Raw genomic sequence first — 22,413 nt, forward strand, 5'->3', positions numbered from 1 at the left:
ATTCTGTCCATTCCCGCCTCTCTCCCTATTCTTTGTTTCCATCTGAGTCAAACTATTCCCATCTCTCCCTTTCTCTGTCTTTGTTACTGTAACTCTATCCCTCCTTTCCCTCTTTCCCTTTACGTTTCTCCCTTCCTCCCTACATCCATCTCTCCTTCCTCCCCTCCCTGTCTCTCTGTTCTGATGCTGTGGACTGGGAGGGGCTGAGTGAGTGAGTGACGGCTCCTGCATTGTGCCTCTGCTCTGATCCGTCTGGGACTCAGGCTTCTCACTGGTAACTGCCTCGCCTGCCGCTGCAGAGCTCGCTCTCTTTCTCTCCCTGCCCCCTCCCTCTCTTATTATCTTTATCTGTACACACACCTCCACTCCCTATTTTTCTGTTTTCTGTATGCATTCTGCATCTCTACCCACTCCCCTACTCCATCCCTGCTAACGGAGGTGGGCAAGCTTCCCAGCGCTGGTGCATCTAGCAGGTGCAGCCTCTCTTTCTCTCCTCCCTCTCTCCCTCCCTCTCTCTCTTTCCCTTGCTCAACCAGTGTGCACACTCTGCTCTGTCCGTGCCTGCGTTTTTTTCCCTCTCATTCGCTCTCTCTCTCTCTCTCGGCGACGGCAGCTCAGGGAGGCAGCTGTATATGTGTCTGCATCAGAACTGCCACAGGTAAAGACAGCTGCATCGTCGGATGTTGCTAACCCCACAGGAGGGGAGTGTGAGGGAGCCGCTGCTGCGGTAGCAGGCTCTCATCCTGGCGCGGGGCGCACATTTCTAATCATCTCCAAGAAAGCTCCCTGGAGGAAGGACAAGCAGAGGATCCCAGCAACCCAACCAACAAATCACAGGCTGACTCGAAAGAGCAGACGCTCCTTACAGGGACCGAGGAAAAAGCACCACTCAGAAAGAGAGAAGCAGGGGGATATTTTCAAACATTGGCCTTCTCTCCTTCTTTTTTATCTATTATCTTGCTTTCCCTCTTTCTCTGTTTATCATTTTTGTCCATCCCTCTCTCTTTCTTTCTCTCATCCTTTTCTCTCTTTGGTGGAATGTTCACTGCGAATAGATGAGAAGAGGGTTTCTGAGCGCTTGCTGCAGTATTAACGGACAGCGCACTGAGACAGCAGGGTGCTGAGCGGACAGCTTGGGGAAATCTGATCTACAGTCGGCAGGAGAAGGAGCAGGATCACGCGTCGCAGTTGCAGATTTATCCGCCCTGTGATACCACTGCACGACAACACCCCTCATTCTCTTTTTCCCTCTCTCTCTGTCTTATTCCTCAGCTCAAGTGTTGCTTTTCACTGGATCCTGAACATTAATTGGATTCTACTGTTTTTTATTTTTATCCTCACTGGAATTTAGAGCATCCATAAGGGAGTCAAACTGGATTTGGATCCAAAGAGTGATATATTAAAAAAAGAACACCGTAAAAAAGGAGAAGCTGTTTTAAAAACGACGGCTGGCAAAGATAACGGGGGTCCTAGGAGAGTGGTCGACAGACGCATCAACGGCAGATCTCTTTGCTCTCTCTCTTTCAGTTACGAAAGAGACAGATTTCGGTAGCCGAGGGACGCTGACTCGGCTAAAGCTGTTGGAACAGCCTGCATCGGTAAAAAAAAGCTTTTGGTTCTGCACAGGGTGGGGAAGCAACAAGACCCACCCTGCAAGTTTCACTTCCCTCTACCAATAAGACAATAAGGTCCCGTAGTGGAGTGTATATGGAGGGGACACATATGCGTGCAAAGTAGAAAACAAGCTGTGTTTCGGGATTGTGGATTTTTGCTGCAATGCCATCTGAACATTGATGCCACAGCTTCTTCACATGCACAGACGTAAAGCTGTTCCTTCCCGCCCATCTCTTCCTCCCATCTCTCTCTTTGTCCCTGTTTCTCCCCATCAAAAGCATCATTTGAATTCCTCTGGTTTTCCCTGCCTTGCATTTAATCCATTCTCGAAGTTGGAAATCATTGTTGCTTCAGTGTATCATTGGACATTGGGAGTTGGACAGGACTAAAAGTGGACTAATCAGGCGATTATCCATCTATGCCAGCTCTCCCATTTCTCACTGGGTGTCTCTGAGTGCCTGTGTGTGTGCGTGTGCTTGTGTGTTTGTGGATTTGTGTCTGCATGTATCCCTCCCCACCTCTCTATCCTTGGATTACGTATTTGTGTGTGCGTTTCTGAGCGTCCCATTCCGTGGAATCCTCTTTATCCATTTTTTTTCACCCTTCCCTGTGTCTCTTCTCAATGTCCGGCAGTGTCGGGAACCTTTCTGCCATGTGCTACCCATGCCTATCACAGGGTTAACCCTCAATGAGCCATAAAGGACGGCAGGGAAGGATGAGTGAGTGTTCTGGGGCAGCCGTATCTGGGGCGGTGATCCTGGAAGAACCTGAGGCTCCAGGAGGCTCAGGGGGCCGTGGAGAGGCCCAGGCCCAGGATCAGGGTCCCCTACGCTGTGGAGGCTGCACGCTGTGGCCTCGTCAGCAGACATGGCTGTGTGTGGTCCCCTTACTTATTGGGTTCATCGGCCTGGGATTGAGCCTGATGCTGTTGAAGTGGATCGTAGTTGGGACAGTGCGGGATTACGTGCCAACAGACCTGGTGGATGCTAATCGAATAGGCCAGGATCCTATCTTCCTCTCGAAGCCTAGTGGCATTCCCAAAAGTCCAGATACCACCACCACAACTACTACTACAGTTGGTGGCGGGAACCCCACACCTAGAACTGTAACGGTGGCCAAAGGCAGAACTCGATCCACTGCTACCACCACGACCACAAACCCTAGAGGGGGTGGAGCCTCGGGTAGTCAAGTAACTCCTCGGAATCCTGCAAATCGTAATGGACGTGGGCCTTCGGGTATTACTACAACTACAGCAGCTCCACGAACCACATCTATAATTGGGGCAGCGACTTCGAGTCCCTCTCCGTCCAACCCAACGGTCCTCCATGACTCCACACAGATGTGGACCCCGGAGCACACTACCACTGAGAGGGTCTCCACCACGCTCACCACACGTATGCACGGTCACCGCAAAACACGTGAGTCACTCATATCAGTAGTTCCCACGTGTTCTTAAGGGAAAATGTGGAATGTAAAGAGCAATTTTCCTGTCATGGAAAATGTATGGAGAACGTCCAAATCCTAAGGTCTTTGAAAAGCTGGAAATAATTAGCAGTTGTATGTCTCCTGGATCCTGAACTAATGGTCTAGTGCCCTCATCATAATGGCCTATGATCATAAAGTGCAAACCTTAATCAATGATATTTTGTAATAGTTCTTGAAAATGAGTCTCCGTTACCATTTGGTTTGGTTTAAAGTGATCTATTGTGAATTGGTTTGGTTGAATGGAATAATGGGGAGATGTCTATTTAGGAATTTAAATGGATTTCCACGGATGGATGAACTGTATCAAAACTTTGCTCCAGTGGTTGTTTGGCTATCATCAGGACTAGTAGATACCTTCTGATGTTGTAACAAGGCTTAATTCCTTAACATTTCAGTCTCTTCAAATGTGACATCACATAATATCTGCAAGGAGATATTTTGTTATGTTTGTTATGATTGACATGTACTGAATCCTGTTTGTGAGATGGTATATCTGACAGTGGTTGCTATATTCCCTCAGCGGGCTGAGAAATGAGCAAATGAGTGATCAATAGCATTGATCGGTGCAGTAAGGCTGCCTGAACTATCGGAGGGGTCAATAATCAGTTTTACCGATGTGGGTCGTTATATTCTGTTTCCTTCCTGCATCCTTCCTGCAATGGCCAACTAATCATCATGTGGAGGCACAGCAAACGGCACTGTTAATTCCTTTTAAAGAACAGTGTGATTCTAAAATGGTGGTATACTTTACAACTTTGGCCCCAAGCTGAGAACGTGTTGGTGTGTTTGTGATGGGCACATTGTTTGTAATATTGAATGAGGTGATGTTAGCATCAGAGAAGGTGGATAAAGATTAGTATTGAGCAGAATAGAGTCATAGTGTTGGCACATTTGGTCAATTAGCAAGGTCAGCTAGCTATAGAGAGCTCCTATAGCCCCAGAAGATTTTTGATCAAAATTTACATAGAAATATTTATTCAGTTATTTTATGGTGGAAATGGGCTGCAGCGAGGCAATGTCCCAAACCAAACCTTACTTTGGGCTTGCTAAAGTCCAGGGTAGCCTGGAGTGATAAAGCAGGTAAGCCCTAAAGAGTGGAAAATCTGAAGATTCATGGACGGTCAACATGTTTAATATCCAATTGAAAACACAATGAAAAGCTGTGTACATACAAATGCAAACAAAGTGGTGGTTTTAAGGTGTTGTTTCCTTGCTGTAACCTCTAAGCCTTCTTCACGCTAATGATGTTGTGGCACTAACTTAGGCTCTGATATTTGTTATCTCTGGAATGAGCTGAAAAGGAACATTCATTAATAAGGGCGAGCCATTCGTTAAAGAGCTGATAGCATTGGAGAAGCACAACAAACACTGTTTACCATTTCTCTTCTCCTTCTCTCTCACCGTCTCCGTCCTTGACTCAAGTCATGGTATCACCACATGCTATTGATTGGTGCCGAGGGGGATTTTCTTGCAGCGATCAATCAGCTCTGTGCTTATGACTGCAAGCCTTTTCGTGAACGCCGGAAAGCTCCTTTTGCCCCACCTCCCCCACCCCCCAAAAAAGCAGGCTTGGCTTCTGCCATGGTAAATCTCTCAGCTCAAAATGGTGTCACATTTTGTGCTGGATTTCACTCTGATTGTGATGTTCATGCTTCCTGCCTCAGATCCATGCAGTGGATGCTTGGCTTGGGACTACACAGATGGTTTTAGACTGACAGCAGTGGGTTATATTTTTAACAGTCCTGGCTCACACACCACATGTATCAGGTCACTCTCATGTCTGTGGAACAATACTGCCATTTCAGTAGTGGAGTGTTGATGAAATTCAGGTGATATGGAAAATTTCAGGATCAGACATCTCATAATGTCTTACAATTTAATTCACCATTACAGCGTAAGTAGAACATCCTTACATACAAATAGCCTTGGTATTATATAGCTACATGTCAAGCACTGGACCATCAAATGTAATCAATGCATTTGCAATCCTGTTGCATGGTATGTACATTAATTTGTGCTGCCCTCACAGGCCCTGTAGTGGGCTTTGGACTCGACAGTGGTTATTATCCTCTCATCATATTGTCTATTGTCATCTGTGATTTACACGACGGCAGCCATACATCAAATAATTGATAAACACAATCACCCCATTGCACCTGCTTTGGCTGCTGTCTGTTTGCCTGCGTGTTGCGGGTGCTGCTGTTGTGTCCAAGGTAATGAAAATGTCCCTAGATTACAACAGAGAGCAGGGAATGTTCCCTCTGATAATTAGAAACAGAGGGGGAAAATTGTGTATCATTTCATTACCAGGAGGAAAAATGGGGGCCATTCATCATCATCCATTCATTTATTAATTAATCATTAAAAAAAAAAAAAAGAATGCCATTTTTCGAGCAAGTGCTCATGAAAACCATTAAGCCTCGTTGATGGATATCCCAGGGAAAATGTCACTCTTTCTCCAGCTCAGCTGAGAAAGTTCTAATACCACAGAATAGCCAGCTCGCTCGATAATCCTAAACACCCTTCACCCTCCCACCCCCTCCATTCTACCACCCACATGCTGCTTTGATTTCAAAAGGCCATCATTTTCACATTAACTATCCATTACGTGTGAATGTGTTATGCGGTATTACTGAATTGGCTGTGCCCGTGTTGGCTTGTGCTCAGAAATTCAACTGAGAGAATTCTATTAATTTAAGTATAGCAGGCCATCTGTGCGCTCTTATTGAGGGTCTCCCTATGTAGCCTACTGTAAAATAGGCTCCATCGTTGAGGGTCAGAAAATAAAAGTGGACTTAAACTACACCCCACACTGGGCAATGTTGCTCTCTGAGTGTTGCTGTGGCCTATTGAAGTATGTACTGGCTCAACCTGGCTTGGTAGAAGAGAAAATAAACAAAAACATACTTTCATTTCAGGCTCAGCATAACTTTGGTGGACAGATTTCCTCTCTGTCTTGTGGAAAAGTCAGGACTTGACGAGGCCAACTTAACATTAATTAGGTTTTCCAATGCATCCCCATGCTACATGGTGTAGAATGAAGCAGAGATGACCTGGGAGAGAAGATACTTATTGAGAAACCTAGAGCCAAATGACCTCTGCTCTGCAGGGCAGAATGTCAGTTGATGCCTCAGCAATAATGGCATTTGAACAAAATGAACTCAGGCCACTCCTGCCCCCGCTGTTGGAAATCAGATCTGCGCCCTTATTCATCACCCCTCTCAATATTTAAGAGTGCTGATTTATGATCAGTTATGCCTTTTGCTTCATAATGACTGAGATGGTCAGTGGGTCCTGGACTGAGATCGTGGATTACCTCCAGACTGTCGGGTCCGAGCTTTAGAAGATGCTCTGTTGGAGTCAGACTTCTTTGTCTCCATACTGAGCCACTCAGTGGGATTAGCTTTCAGTCAGACAGTTGCCCTGAAACCTAAATCCAGATTAACAGCCCATCACCGTGACTGTGGAAGCAGCAGAATTACATTAGCCCACCTATCAGTCACACACTCTACATAGGCTTACAAGCACCCCGACTGGTGAAGGATTGTTTTGATAGATGGCCTGTGGCATGATGTTTTTTATTAAATGACACTGAGGTGACATGTTTAAGAGACTGTTTTCTCTTAGCAGTGTTTCAGGATCCCTCCAGGGTACTCTGAAGAAGCCCTCAGAAACATTTTATGCCAGCAGTGAAGAAAATGACAATCGCAAAAAAATAAATAAATAAAGTGATACTTATTGCTGCTTTCAGTGACAACAGTATGGACACATTCATATTGTTTCTCCACGCTTATGACATCTTGTTTTGAATTATGCATTTTTACCATAGATACGTCACTGTGAATTTCTGGGGGCAAAGTCGATATGCTTTGAGAACATTAGATAAGAAATGTAGCCAGAACTCAGTGTCACTACTTATTATTGCCTGTTATTATTATTTCCTGCAACATAAGCCTAAGGTAGCATGAAGGAGGATAGGACTTTATTGATCCCCGAGGGGAAATTGCAGAAAGCAGTGTGCATATTTGATCTAAACAAGTTTTACAGTCCATCAAACTTTTCTTCACTCTTTGGACAAGAAGAAATCTGCTCTTCTATCCCTGGGCTCCAACCCTTTCTTTGGACTTTATGCAATCCTTTGCAACCACGAAGACCATAGTCTTTATAATAGACATGTTTAGGGTCATACACATCTCTGCTAGGTTGCAAAAGGAAGATACTCATCTCAGCTGACACTTTTCCAGATTTCAAAAGAAAGAGTAGAAAAATAAAACAGGACTTTTGGTCTGTGTTTCCAGGGGTGGATTCACCTATTGTAGACAAATTTCCAAAGCACAAGCACAAGCATAAGAACAAATACTCTCATTTAACCCATATTTATTGATGAGTTCACGTTACCTCTGCCTGTGTTTCTTTTGGAAATGTATCTTGAATTCCTATTTGTGCCATTTTAAATGGTTTTGTCAGTCCATTCTATCCATCACCGCCGCAAGCTTCTATAATAATTACATCTAAAAAACGACCCCAAATTAACCAAACATTGACTTTGCCAATCATCATCAACACTAGCTAATAGTAAGGGCATCAGTGTACATGTTTGTGTTTCCCTAATCATCTCATAGGGAGAGATTTTAGGTTTTAAACCAGATTTTAGGTTTTAAACCAGATTTAACAGTTCACAATCTTTACCCTTGGATTAGTTCTCTTTGAGCTGCTTAGTAACAAGCACCCTAGTGGGGTTTCTCTATGTATGTATGTGTGTATGTGTCCATGCGTGCCTACACATATGTATACACTCTTATGTGCACACCAGCATATGTCTAAGTGTGAGGTTGACCCAGCTGTAACCTCTTGTGGAAGTGAAAGCTGAAATCAGTAACATCCTTGAAGTCTGATTGCTTCCTCGCCGCTCTAAGAGGCTTTGACAGCAGAATTACAGCCTTTGGACATGTGTATTGTGTGTTTGGGAGAAATGGTGATCAAAATCTGACAAACTGAAAATGTGAGGCCTGATATACCTGGAATCCTATACTGGACAGTATGTGGCAAGCGCTTACACATGCAGGCATGCAGCTATCGACACATATCTGTATACCTGAACACACATGCTTACATAAACCAGACACTGATCACTGGATGAATATGTCAGGTCATGTTCTGAGATTATTTTTAATTATTCTTTTAATTAAAGCATGGGTGGAGCTGAGCTTTAGTTTCAGGTTTGCTTCCATCTATCAGCTATGGAGGCAAAAGCAAGCGCTTATCAAACATAGAAAGACATAAATGTATTTGAACTGTGTGTGAATATTTTGTTTGTTTTGTATTACTCGCCAAAGCCTATGGAGTGGTTGCTAGAGGTGTCCTTGAGCCCAGGTCATCCCCAGAAATGTAAGAAATAGATTAATTTATTGATTGTTTCATTCACAATAAGACAGCATCATGAAAGAATGCATGAGTATGACCATGTTGATCATAGTGTTACTCTCCCCCCGCTTTTAAAGTTATGCATTTCTGTAGGAGCACAATTAAAAGGGGTTGCTTGGACAAAATTTAATCAAATGTAGGCCTGTAGCCTAATGTATATCCATTTTGGGCACCTGTCATCAAAATGTTTGGGAACCCCTAGTGTTTATATTTCCATGGATCTCAATGTTAAATGGTCTTTTTTTTTTTTCTCTCCCTTCTTTTAAACAGTGCAATGTGACAGCCATGTTCCACTGCATTTCAGTGCTAAGATACGTTACAGCCAGCAGCATAAATTGTTCCCAAATGCTCTAGGCTATTTAATTTACAATACACTTCAGTCAATTTAGTTCTGAAGCGGTTCTGGAGACCCCACTCCCTGACCACTAACTGAACGCATCAAAAACCCGTCATGCAATCCCGATTAGAGTTTTAATTTGGCACAGATGCCGTGCGAATAAAGCTTAATGTCACTTTGATTCATTCTGATGAAATGTCTTGCAGGGGGAAGAGTCATGAAATATTAATGGTGAGAAAGAGAAACATGTTCAATATGTAGAGGAAATTGTAAATAATTGAAGATGCCCCTTTGACGAATTATCCCATCCCCCGCAATTTCCTGCCCCAAAATTTCACATACTTTTTCAAATGGGGTTTGAGGTGGGAATGAATGTACCAAAGTTGCTAGTTGATCTTGCTGGAGAGGAAACTAAAAAGTTGAAAGGTATTTTTCTTCTAGGATTTGTTAGAAATGACGTGCAGCATTGCTTCATTACTGCAAAGTCTCCTCTCTCTATCCCTCTCTCACTTTCTCCCACCCCTTCCTAGCACATCTATCAGTTGGGTGCAGACGATGATGAAGTACAAAGTGGTTGAAGGCTGTTGCTTCCTTCAGAGGGGCTTTTAATTTTGAATCCAGGTTTAAGCAGCCTTGATTAGATGAGGCTGGCTCAGTTTTATCGGAGCCAGTGGCGGGGAAGGTGGTGGTTGACGAGATGTAAGGGAAGTTAATTTATTTTCTGGGATCCACCTGCCCTGTGTCTGCTCTCTAGAGAAGGCTGCCACCAGCTAGCTAACTGCTTTCTCTCAGAGTTCAGCATCCTCTAAGGTATTTGCTTCTGGCTACTGATGGGAAACACAAGCACTTCTATTAACGCTTAAACCACAAGCTAGGCTGTTTGAATGAACTTTTGATAGAGGAATTCACACAATGAGATTATTTTGTATTCATTATCGGACGTGAGTTGTCTCATCCTGAAGTTAACTTTGTCTAAAGTTAACTTTTTCAAGATTAATTTCTTTACTTGCTGAGCTGTGTCTCTTGAGTATTTCCTCCAAGACAGTTTTAACATTGCACAGGCAGTTGCTAGGCAGTTGAAATAAATTCATCATCTCATGGGGTGAGAAAAAAGTTGTGGATATAAAGACATTTGTCAGATGCTCTAATTCCTGGAGCAGCCTTGTTGCACACATTCGTTTCAGATGGACAGTGGAGGCTTTCTTTGAACTCAGGTTCAAATACTGAACATTATCGGGATTTGTCGGTGGGCAGCAGTTAGTTAATGAATTCACATTTGTTTCAAATGGGAAAATTTTAAACAAGATTTACTATGAAATATTTTCATATGGCCTTATTAAAATTCAATGACAGATCTAATAGCATAGCATTCAATGTCCAACAAAGTTTCTCTAATGCATCACAGAGCATATGGGTAAATGCAAATTGATTTCTGTGAGTTATTAAAAGGGAGAGGTCTGCAAAGAGGCAATAATCCACACCCCCTCCACTCACATCCCACCTCACCCCACCCTTGGTTCTCCCTCTTATTTCATCTGTTCATAGGCCTATAGCTGCAAACCGTGTAACACCAGTAAGCAAACAAATGTCAGACTGTTTTGATTTCAGCCAGAACCCGTAGCTGGGGTTGCAGCCTGTTCCTCTGTAGCCACTTCAGAGGGGGACTGTGGGCCGTGACAAATGGGGGCAGTAAACTTCAGCCACAGCCGACCTGTGGACACAGGCCAGCCTGCCAATCCCTGCCGAGGGACTGACTAACAGGGGAAAGCTGCTCTGACAGAGTCAGCCCTGGACCAAAAAATGCACACCCATAGAAACAGATAGCATGTCTTAGGCTAAAATATGCCTCTGGTGTAAACGATCAACTTAATATGGAACCACCCCCTAAAAAGTACAGATAAATGATCAATTATTCAGGGTTGGTCTGACCTACAACCTGGTTGAATTAAATCTTGGCAAGATGGGACTTCCCAATGATGTCCCATCCTAGAGCCCCATTCAGACCTTGACTTATGTGCCACTTTTTTGTTGTTTTGTTTTACGCACAAACCCCACTGTACCAATTCTAACCCTGCATATGCATGGGGATATGCATTTTCCTTCAAGATGTATACTTTTGGTAATGAATATATAAATCAAGGCGTGTTGTCCACCTGCGCATTATGATATGCACATTCTGATTTTGACTTAAGTCCATTGTATGCTCCATCCCTTATGCAAGCCTGTAATATATCAAGCGCTCCCATTGGTTCTGTGATGCAAAACAAGAAATCTGCATACTAAAGGCCAAAGACATCAAATAGGATATTAATTGTTGAGTCACAAAAAAAATTGAAGGAAATTAATTATACAGTGCAAGGCTGTTGATTGGTCCATGAATAATTGGAATGGTATTTAAAGCAATTTGACGCCTCTTCACAACTAAGCAAACAAGATGTGTCCTGCCATTTATGTGCTGGAGAGAAGTCATGCTAGGATGCACAGAGGGTGCCAAGGAATTATCTAAATGTGCTGAGTTTAACAGACACCAAGTGCTCCCAGTGTTTGTGCATGGATATGACCTTGATCATTGAACAGTGCCGCTGATTTGCAGAGCCAGATCACAGCCAACATCCTGTGTTACTGCAGGTCATATGTGCCCTTCCATCCTGACGTCAGGTGCTGCGTCAGCTGGGCAGAGTGTCCGGGATGTTGTGGGAATTTCTCAGTCCTCTGTCTCCTGCTGCCTGGCACAGTTCTTAGTTCTCTTCAATGAGCAGATGCACCCAATAATATGTTGGCCAGACACAGATGAGCAAAGACACATGATCAAGGACAGATTCCCTTGTGTTGCTTTCCAAACATCATCGGTGCCATCAACTACACACTCGTGTGACCATCAGTGCACCGGACACAGAAGCATAGTGATGTGTTTACATAAGTTTCATTGCAATGCTGTTGAAGAGTGGCTTGCTGGTGAGTTGTCATTGAGAAACTCATCTTTTGATATAAAACATTTTTATATGGAAAAATTCAGTGATTGCCTATGAGCAAAAATGTTGCCACATGAATCTTTTTGTACTGTTATCCTTACTAATACTGAATTAAAAATGCACAATATAGACAGAATTTCATCAGAAAAAGTGAAAAGGAGAAAAGTCCATGGCCCGATTTTGAACTATACCAATGCAAAGGACAAAGAACCCAAGTATTTGAATAAAACTGAAACCTGCAATCCATGCAAGACCTGCGCAACTTGTAAATACTGTAGGCTTTATTCTTATTCTATTTGTTGTATTTAATCATTTATTCTAACTTGTCTTGTTTTTGTGTTCTTTTGTAAACATAGCTTTTAGATAAAGTTTACTATTGTTATTGTTATTATCTGAATATAGCACCACATTGATCACTATTGTGCTATGCTAGAGATCATAGAAAATAGTTGAAAATATCTTGGTTCCATGGAGAGAACCGAAGAATTTAGACATCGTTTTTAGGTCAAATGAGCCAACTGACACCATTTGCCTTCTCTTAATTTCAGATTTTGATCATAAAAATATTTGCACACGGTGCGTTATTCTCCCACTGCTCTCTTCTCATTATACTCGGCATCGTTGGTGCCTGGCAGTAAACAATGTTATTAGAGAGGATATAGTGCTTAGACAGTGATTATTTAACCTCGAGGTACACTGAGCCAGCAGGGAGTCCTACAATTCAGGTCAGAACCAATTCCAGTCAAATATAATTTCTTTCCCTGGCTGTGCTCAATGAAATAATTTTCCCCCTCTACCCCCATCTCTCTCTCTCTCTCTCTCTCTCTCTCTCTCTCTCTCTCTCTCTCTCTCTCTCTCTCTCTCTCTCTCTCTCTCTCTCTCTCTCTCTCTCTCTCTCTCTCTCTCTCTCTCTCTCTCTCTCTCTCAAGGTCAGCTTGTTTGATTCATATTGACTGCTGATTTCATTCCACATTCCACTGAAGACAGATTTTTACCTGACTGTTGTTCTCATTGGACAAAGAGACTTGATTGATTATTAAGAGGTTTTGTATTCCGGGGAATTCTCAAATCCGGGGAATTCTCAAATATTTCCATGTTTTTTTTTTTGTCTATTCAATTGAACATCAGCAACAACTCTGTTCAGTGATTTTACTACAGTTTCAGTTTGCTTCAGTCGGGAGCGCAATGACCTTGCTCCTGTTTTTACACTGCTGTTTGTGTAAATAGACATAAGACATGAGGGTTTGACTAGAGAGTGCCACAGGCTAATCTAATGAATTCATTTTCCTGGCCATTAATTTTGACATCAATATCAGCAAGAGATCCTCCCACATGGTTAGGTATAGATACTTAGGTGATTCTTTGTCTGAGTGTGGGTGTGTGGGTGTGTCAGTGTCTGAGTGTTTGAGTGTGTGTGTGTTAGCACATTTTCATGCACATTATATGAGTCATCTCAGCTATAGAATAGCCATCCTGTGCCCTGTATGAGATATCGATCCCAGTGTGATTGTATCCCGGTCTTTTGCCACTCAGCAGTTTAGCAGGCGGTCCTGTGAGCGGGCCTGCATATGGGCGTGGGTTCTGATTATCCCAAGCTCACTGCGTTTTGCTGCAGTTATTTTTAGCTTCAAAGATCCCTGCCAGCTTCTCTCTGGGAGGCTGCGAGGAGCTGGCTTTTCTGGTGGAGGCCTCAGAGCTGACAGTGCTGGAGGAAACAGAACAAAGAAGCACAGAGGAGACAGAGGAGACAGTGGAGACAGCGACTTTAGTGTCAGCCGTAGATGGTTTTATTTTGGAAACATTACAGTTGGGGGAGTATTTAGAATGTTAAGCTTAGCGAAAAATGATGTGCTGTGTTGTGCTGTATTATGTTTTATTTGGGGTTTTTTTTAGTTTGGGGTTTCTACCATTGTATCATATATAATATGAAGTAACATAGCAAATGGATGGCTTGATGTGTGAGGATGTGTGAGTGCAAACATTGATGTGAAACGGTAGTACAGTAGGAATCTAGTTCTGTTGAACCACACATTACCCATTATGTTTCCACAAAGGAGGGCCGACTAGGAAAGCTCAGTTTGAAGGTCACTTTCACCTTAATGGGAAAACCCAGTGTGGCACAGACACACATATACACACACACACACACACACACACACACACACACGCACACACAAACTGGTAAGTGCAGAGTCATATGCTATACAGTGGTTCTCTCGGCTCTGTCCTTGGGGCAGATGGTTGCATCATCTCTCTTCTGGAGCCCTGACATGCAGCATACCTACTGTGCGTGTGTGTGCGTGTGTGTGTGTGTGTGTGTGTGTGTGTCTGTGTCTCTGTCTGTGTAGGTGTGTGTGTAGAGAGTATCAGCTCACTCGGTAAGAGTGCTCACTGCACTGTCAGCATGCCTCACCCCTCACTATCTCTCATTTGCCGTGTCTTGCTATGTTTTTCTCTCTCTGTCCTCTCTTCTATCTTCTTCTTTCTTCCCTCTTTCTCTCTCTCCTCTGGACCCTCCCCAGTCATCATCCTGGCAGCTGTCTCAGGAAGACTTTGTCTCTGTGTGACAGGCATGGTGGTGGTGTGTGTGTGTGTGTGTGAGCGAGAGAGAGAGACAGGTCTACCGGTGACAGGTCTCCGCCCCCTGGCTTTCTCTCTGTGTGCTGTGTGACTCAGGAGATGGGGGACGGGGAGGATATGGGAAATTGACTGTGCACAAGCCTCCCAAGCAGAGGAGGTGGACAAGAAGGGAGAGAAAGGGAGGGAGCGGAGGAGTGAAAGGTGAAGGATGAGTAGAGAGCGAGGGCGAAGAAGGGATGAGTGGAGGCAAAACGGAGGAGAGAGAGAGGGGAAGTGGGCCGAGAGGAAAAATAGGTATAATAGGGAGGAAATGGGTCGATGAGGCAGGAGGAGAATTGGATAGAAGAAACTTGTCCATTGGGCAAGATGAAAGAAACGGAGAAGGAAACAGCCTCTCATCCATCTAGCAACAGTGAGCTCTCCCTTCGCACTCCCTCCATCTTCGCCTCTTAGCCCACTCAGTTCATTTACATTTACATTGGACCCAGCTGGAGTTGATTTGGTGGCGAGTGATGGATGGTGAGGTTCTGATGCTGTTTATAGAAATGGGCTCAGGGGGTTAGCAGTGTCAGCTGTTTGCCAGGTATCTAGCACAGTCTCATACAATATGTTTTGGTCATTAGCAACCAAATTGCTAGCAGCAAAGGTGGCTGTTCTTTTTATGGAATGTGAAGGTTTAGCAGAGTCAGCTGCTTGTCACAGTAACTAGCTAGTTAGCACAGCCCACATACTGTAATTAAAGTGTGGTATTGTATTAGAGTGATGTGCCAGTTGTTTACGAGCACGGTTTAATCGAGCCACAAAGTTTTGGTCCTAATCTATGCCTTCTTTCAAGGCTTTATTTGTATTAAATTAGTTTTATGGGGGCATGTTATTTTTATGCGCTTTGTGTGTAATTCCAGATGATGTCCTTCAGATTAATGCAGTTCTCATAGCCTGGATGCAAAACGTAACACGTCTACACTTCCACTTACATGGACACATCGGTTGATGCCAGTTTGAACTGGATTGCTATTATCAGATGGCCTCCGAGTTTGCCCCAAAAAACTGCAGATAAATTGTTCCAGATTTTTTTTCCAGACTTGTAAAAATTGGCAACTAGATTCTAGATGCTACCTTCTACCTTCCCCAGTTAAACTAATTCAGTTCGAATAGATGTACCAATGTAACAGTGCCTGCTTCTCCACTGATGCAGACCCATCAGGGGTTAAGCATCAGCTGATTGCCACAAGCTGCTTGTTATAAATAATGAGTTACCATCAGTTGTTTACCATCTAGCTAACACAGTTGAGTTCAATACAGATTGCAAGTTATAACCTACTTAGATTAGAGTGAGGAATTGGGTTGTATCTCTGGTGATTATGTTTCTTCTGCTTCACTTTATACATGTGGCGTGCATCAAGTCTTAAAGGGAAATTTCGCCCTTGGATACTCTCACACTGTTATATTTCATCAATCTGTGATGTTCAATTCAGTGTTATGATGTTGTGAAGAAGTGTTGTGAGTTACCTTTTTGCTGTATCCACTTTCCCTCAACCTGCTTTGTCTAATTTTATTTCAGTTAGCCTAATGATTTCCTAAATTTCCCAGAATGCCTTTCTACATCCCCTAGAGAGCTCACCTGGACTTGTTGCAACCAGCATTGGTTTTATGTGTAGTAGGAGAGAAATAACAATAGCAATTGTAACGGAAAGAGAGTGAGAGCTTCCAGTTGAGAAAAAGCGAGAGTCGCGCCCCTTGTGGCTGCATTGCATTCTGGTCTATTGAGGCTAGTGTCAGTGGAGAAATCTGTATCTCATCCTCTTCTACGATGGATTTCTCCTTGTATGAATGCTGAACGTCGGTGCAAAATGGTGGATCTAGAAAAAAGCCCTTTCTATTCAATGTTTACGTTTTCACCACTAAAGCAAAGATAGAAAAAATGTCCAATAGGTGTAAAGGACGACCACAGACACACACTTTAGCCAATCCTATTTCAGATTGCCATAAGGAAGTGAGCAAGTATGTTGTTGAGGAAAACAAATCAGAACTGGATTTGTTTTCAGTGCTGGTCTATTTCTTTCCTAACACTCTGCTGCAGACATAGAATTGAACTTTGCAGAATGTCACTGGAGAAAATAGAATGTTGTGGAATGTAAAACCATTTTTCTCACTTTTTACTTTAAAACACATGACAGATTAAAAGACTAATAACTTTTGATCCGAGAGAGCTATCTTAGTCATTCAAAAAACTATACACAGGGGAGAGGTTCTAGTTTTCGGGAACATCAAAAAATAAAAATGTCAAAATTTCACCATGTGAAGGGTTTTTGCAGGCCACCACACTTTTGTGTTACCGAATACAGAGGATCAGCACTGTCAGTTTTCTGCTTGCAAGAAAACATGTCCAATGCTACAATAGACTCAAAACTGTGGCAACATTCCAGAAAGCAAAAAGTCTACACACACACACACACACACACACACACACACACACACACATATACATATATACACTCACACACATATACAGGGTGTTTCAAAAGTAGGTATACATTTTTATATACTGTACATCAAATCAATGCAAAGGACGTGCAAGACGGTGTGTGACAGCATCGCAGAGAGAATGCAAGAATGTGTTAATGATGGGAAACAATTTGAACACTTTACTCAAGTGAGGACAGAAGTCTTACTAACTTGTTATCTCCTGGTATTAATGTTCTAGAAGCATAATTTTTAATTTTAATAAATGCTTATATTGAATGTCGAATTATTTTGTTAAAATGACTGAATAAGTTAAAAATTACTAAAACTGTAGAGCCTACCTTCTTTTGAAACACCTGGCATATACATACACATACATAGAGTATATACATGCACATGAAGTCTTCCATTGAAATCCATATGTGGCACCTAGCTCAGATGTAGGCTACTTCGTTTCCGTGGAGATGAACACGTCAGGCTCATGAGCTGTCAACACTCCATCCGCCACCTGTCAGCAATGACTGATGCCCAGCGCTCGCTCTCTCTCTTTCACAAATCACAAACACACTCACTGTAACACATGCAAAGCACTTGCACACACAAACACACTCATACGCACACACATGCCCACTCCTACACACAGACAGCCCGGTCGTCACTCTCCTGGCTAGGAGCCCTGAAGGGAACATAGAGTAAGATGGACAGGCAGGAGCTGTCACCGAGGACGCAGGGACATGGAATCTGCTCCTCACTTCAATAATGAACAACAGGCACAGCCCACTCAACTCCAATTAGATCAAACGGTAATTACCCCAGCAGAAGTCACACATCACCGTAAGGGTGTGTACGGCTGTTCAGTCTTGAGGGGGCGTTGAGTAAAGTGAATAGGCTGAGCTGTGGTGAGATGAGAGCATGTTGTTGCCAGTGCAGAACCACTGTGCAGCTCAGTTCACGCCTACTTGTAGTTTTTATAGCTGGTGAAATTCTGTGTGCATGTGCAGTAATCTTATTGGTCATATCTGGATGGAACTGGATTTGGATCGGATCGATTTACTCAGTTCCTTCGTTATTCTTCTCTGGAGAGCAACAATAATCAAGTTGTTACTAACCATATGATGGAGTTTTCACTTAAAGTAATAATCTGTGACATTTTCATATGATTACATTTCTGTTTTGATACTCTCTATCACCAGTTGATATAACACAGCAGTGATTCAACCTATACCCAGCTCAGGAAAGCTTTTATATTTACTATATTTGCTGTTCTAAGCACCTGGTGTCATGTTGGTCTTTCTGGGGAAAAATTATCTGGTGTCGTATTTTTACAGTATGCATATCTGCAACAGTGGTTTGTTTGGAATAAAGAGAAGAACTGGTTGAACAGACAAAGAAAAGGCCAGGAATTACAGAAACTCAAATTTCACCCACAGAAAATCCAGGGAAAAAGTAATCACAGTAATGTGTAACAGTTTGATTGCCAGGGGATCGCTGACAAGTGCAGCGCAAAAACACTATGGCAATGATGTTTACTACCAAAGATGTCGCCAAAATCAATCAAATCAACAATCAAAAATCTCAAAGCAAATGTGTGCTTGCACTAGCCTAGGATTGAACTGAATTGAATCCTGCCAGAGCTTTATCTCCTGTGTTCACCCCTGTTTTCTCTCCCTCTTTAGATATTCACTGTCACTTTTCATCATTAGTTATTCATTTGACTCTAGTATGGAAGATGAGGCAAATTGGATGGGGTTTGTGTTATTCCAGCACATGAGGATGCACATGAAACTGCAAGCACAAGAGTTTAGAAGAAACACATATTTTGTAAGTGTAAGGGATTTGGTTTGATCTTTGTACTTGATTCTCCCTTGAAACTGGTATAGCCTTCATTTATATGAGAGGGCCTTTGCAGCTTAACCAAACCGCAAACCACAGAAATGAAGATTGATGTTTCAGTGTGGCGTGTTTTGGTTTTAAACAGATGTAAACAACACAGCACAAAAATCAATCTCTAAAAATTAAATTTGAAATTGTTATATGGGTTATAAGAAATTTCTTAAACTAGAGTTGGCTCTGATGATAACCACCGATCTAACCACCAACCCAGGAAGACTCCGTGTGCCAAAGTGCAAATCAAACCGCTTGAAGCTATCGTTTGTTCCAGCCTCCATCAAGCTGCTGAACTCTAATGCTAAATCTTAGTGCAATAGAGTAATGTGCAATAAATACACAAGCACTTTAGCACTTAGCACTTTTGCACTTTAATTCCTACAGTTTCTTTTTAAGCCGTCGTGTTGTCAATGTCAAATGTATAGTCAATGTCTTTTTTATGTCTTTAAGATGTTTTTATGTGAAGCAACTGTCTAGCATCGTGTCAAACGCTTCTCATGTTTGTGATGTTTTTGTGATGTTTTTTATGTGAAGCAACGGACCGTAGCACTGTGCCCAAGACAAATTTCCCCTCGGGGACAATAAAGTTTACTCTACTCTACTACTCTAATCTAATTGCTGAAAATTAAATTGCAAACTTGTTCCTCTGAAAAACTCCTTTTTTATATCTTTAATTTAGCAATCCCTTATGTCCCACCATGGACACCATGGGTTTTCAAATGCCAGCTGTTCCCAGGTAGAATTGTGATTGGTCCTCTGATCACAAAGTATACTCACCAGCTAAACCTCCATGACAGCACTTCTATGCCATACTGTGGTGTGTTATACTGCACATAGCAGTTTTCCTGGTGCACTCAAATAATAGGCTTTTATTTCTGTGTAGCTCAGCTAAGTCACTACAGAAATCGTATTCTGGAGTCTAGTCAAGTCTGGCCTATGTGCTTTGGGCTAATAGTGCTGTAGGCTAAAATAGGTGGAAAACAAATTGCTGCCCAAGGCTCAATAACTCCAGAATGGACCAAGTCCAAGTCATGCTGCTTAGAGCTTAGTGTCCATAACATCGACCATCTACAAATTCTGAATGGTATTAATAAAAACTTTCTATGTGAATGCTAGCATACATTTGAAACACTGATTTCCTAACTAAACAGCCTTTGGAGGCCATGTCCTGATTCTTCCAATAACCTAAAATGGAAAAAAAAGATGAAAACATGTTTCCTACCCAAAGTAAAATAAATGTTTCCCTTTTCTCTTTTTGTGCTGCTCAGAATTTTAGCTGTTCGCTAGCCAGCATGGCCAGTTAGATATGGTTATTGCTCAAAGGCTTTGAATAAATAAGGAATTCTGAAAATGGTTCTGCCATAATTTTCATCATAGAAATCAGCATGTTTCATCTTTCTGTTTCTCATTTCATCCATTCCTCTTTTAGTCTTTCCTCAATTCTCATTTTCTGTCTCTGCCTCACCCTCTCTCTCTCCCTCTGATACTTGGAGGGAGGCACAACTGACCCATGAACGACCTACATGAACGACAGTCCTGTCTGTCTCACTCCCATTAGCACTCTGTTTGATGTTTGGCAGTATGCCTTGCTGTAGTATTATATGTGTATGCTATTCTATATATTATATATTATCCATTTTAAGCTAGACATAAGCTGAGTGTGCTTGCTCATATGCTTTCAAATTCTACACTGACACCACAACTTTAATAATAAATATGACACTCTATAGTGTGGCACAATAGTCCTAGTCAAAAGCTGTCTATTTCCACACCCTGTAAAATGGACTACATAGTAAGGATATTCTCTGTGGATATGCTTGGCTAGAGAACATACATGAAAACCTTCCGGCTGATTTGTAAATGATGTTCATTCTGTAGTCCATGTTACACACCATTAGATAAATTGTACCATTGTCAGTGGGAAAATGACAACAGAACTTTGACACTCTCTCTCTCTCTCTCTCTCTCTCTCTCTCTCTCTCTCTCTCTCTCTCTCTCTCTCTCTCTCTCTCTCTCTCTCTCTCTCTCTCTTTCTCTCTCTAATGCACTGCAAAGTCCTGTCTACGCTTCACACAGCTCTATTCAGAATTCAGTGGCACAGCAGTGGATGTCCTGGGCTTTGAATGTGTGTGTGTGTGTGTGTGTGTGTGTGTGTGCATGTACAGTATGTGTGTTTGTGTGTGCGCATGTGCGTGTTTCCAGGATGTGAGTAGGGCATTCACTGTGTGTTCCATCCCAAATAAGCCGTGATTTTGATGTGAAATAAACCGAAACTCTTCCATTTTGAAACTTGTGGGTGCCCAAGTCAGAGCGGTCAGCTTTAGTTTTATGGTCTTAAAATGCCCTTTGTCCCATGTGATGCGGATCTCACATTACACAGAAAGGCCATTAACCTCCAGAGCAGGGTTTCAGTGGGATTAATGTGACTTCACTGCTGACCCATCTCTCTCTCTCTCCCTATCCCCCCCTCTCTCTCTATCTCCCTCTCTCTCTCTCTCTCTCTCTCTTTCTTTCTCTCTCTGTCTTTCTGCCCTTGTCTCGTTTTCTCTCTTGCCCCTCCTCCTCTTTGCTCTTGGTAAAAACAAAAAATCATCATTAAGCCTCTCGGTTGTTGAATCGTGAGAACGTTACAGATGTCTGTACATCATCTCCTCTATAACATCTGCTGCCCTGTCACGAAAGGCTTTCCACTGCCGCGTCAGTGAGACTTCAATGGACCTCAATCCCCTTCACCTACATTTCATGCCTTGCACATATACATGGACGTACAATGGAGAGTTTCAATGCAAAACAAGACATTCACTGTATCAAAAAAATGAAAATACCAGGATGTCGAGAGTCCACTCAGAATGCTCTGAGAAGGTGACACTTATAAACAGACAGGACTGTTCATAAATTCTGATATTATGAACTGTCCAGTTTAGTGGCAGAAGGTATTTTGACGCTTCTTTTTCAACAAGTCCAATGAGCCCTTTCCTTGCCTTAGGTGTCACACACCCATAGCACCCATTGTGGTTTCACTTATACACACCAACATCTCTTGACACTCACTGCATCGTGCTTGGCGAGCTGAGTGTGTGAGTCATGGTGAGGATTGGTATCATATAAATGGCAAGGGGCTTTTTGCTTAAAAGGTTCTCATGCACAAATGCTGTACTTAAGACAAAACCGAAGTAGAAATTGGGATTCGTATAGATAAATTACTGACAAAATGACCAGTTCACATTCAGTTTCTACAATTCTCTGTGAAATGTCAATGGTGCAGCGTAGTCTCTCTCCTTTTTACTCCCACAAATGGCTTGTTGCCATTTCATCTCAATCATCCATGTAATTTGAAACATCGAGGTTATTCCATGGCTGGGAAACTGAGCATTGTGTATACCTGATTGTTACTGTAAGGGGTAATGGCTTTAATAGTGCCCCGTCTTGACGTAAACAGGCAAATTGAATGCACCTAACCCCACTATGTTGAACTCTGACATACCATCATCTCTGCAACCATTCAGGACAGAAACATGAAACAAAATCCAGAATGCTGTGGGAAAGCCATGGGACAAAAATGAATCCATTACCTTAATCCTAAAAAAATCTTTCTCTACGACTCTGCCTCACTGGCTGAGGTCACTGAAAGGCCACCATGAGGGATGTTGC

The 22,413-nt window shown here is 42.6% G+C and overlaps 1 protein-coding gene across 1 annotated transcript in view; it reads left to right on the forward strand.

Moving 5' to 3' along the window:
• The first annotated feature begins 2,329 nt into the window (after positions 1-2,329).
• Positions 2,330-22,413, forward strand: part of nrg3a (neuregulin 3a) — a 315,296-nt gene continuing 295,212 nt past the window's right edge. The window contains exon 1 of the mRNA XM_078288565.1: positions 2,330-3,032. Within this exon, the coding sequence (XP_078144691.1) occupies positions 2,330-3,032 (703 nt within the window). The remainder of the gene's footprint in view (positions 3,033-22,413) is intronic.

The sequence above is a fragment of the Centroberyx gerrardi genome, chromosome 15, assembly GCF_048128805.1.
Source record: "Centroberyx gerrardi isolate f3 chromosome 15, fCenGer3.hap1.cur.20231027, whole genome shotgun sequence".
In the NCBI taxonomy this organism is placed as follows: domain Eukaryota; kingdom Metazoa; phylum Chordata; class Actinopteri; order Beryciformes; family Berycidae; genus Centroberyx; species Centroberyx gerrardi.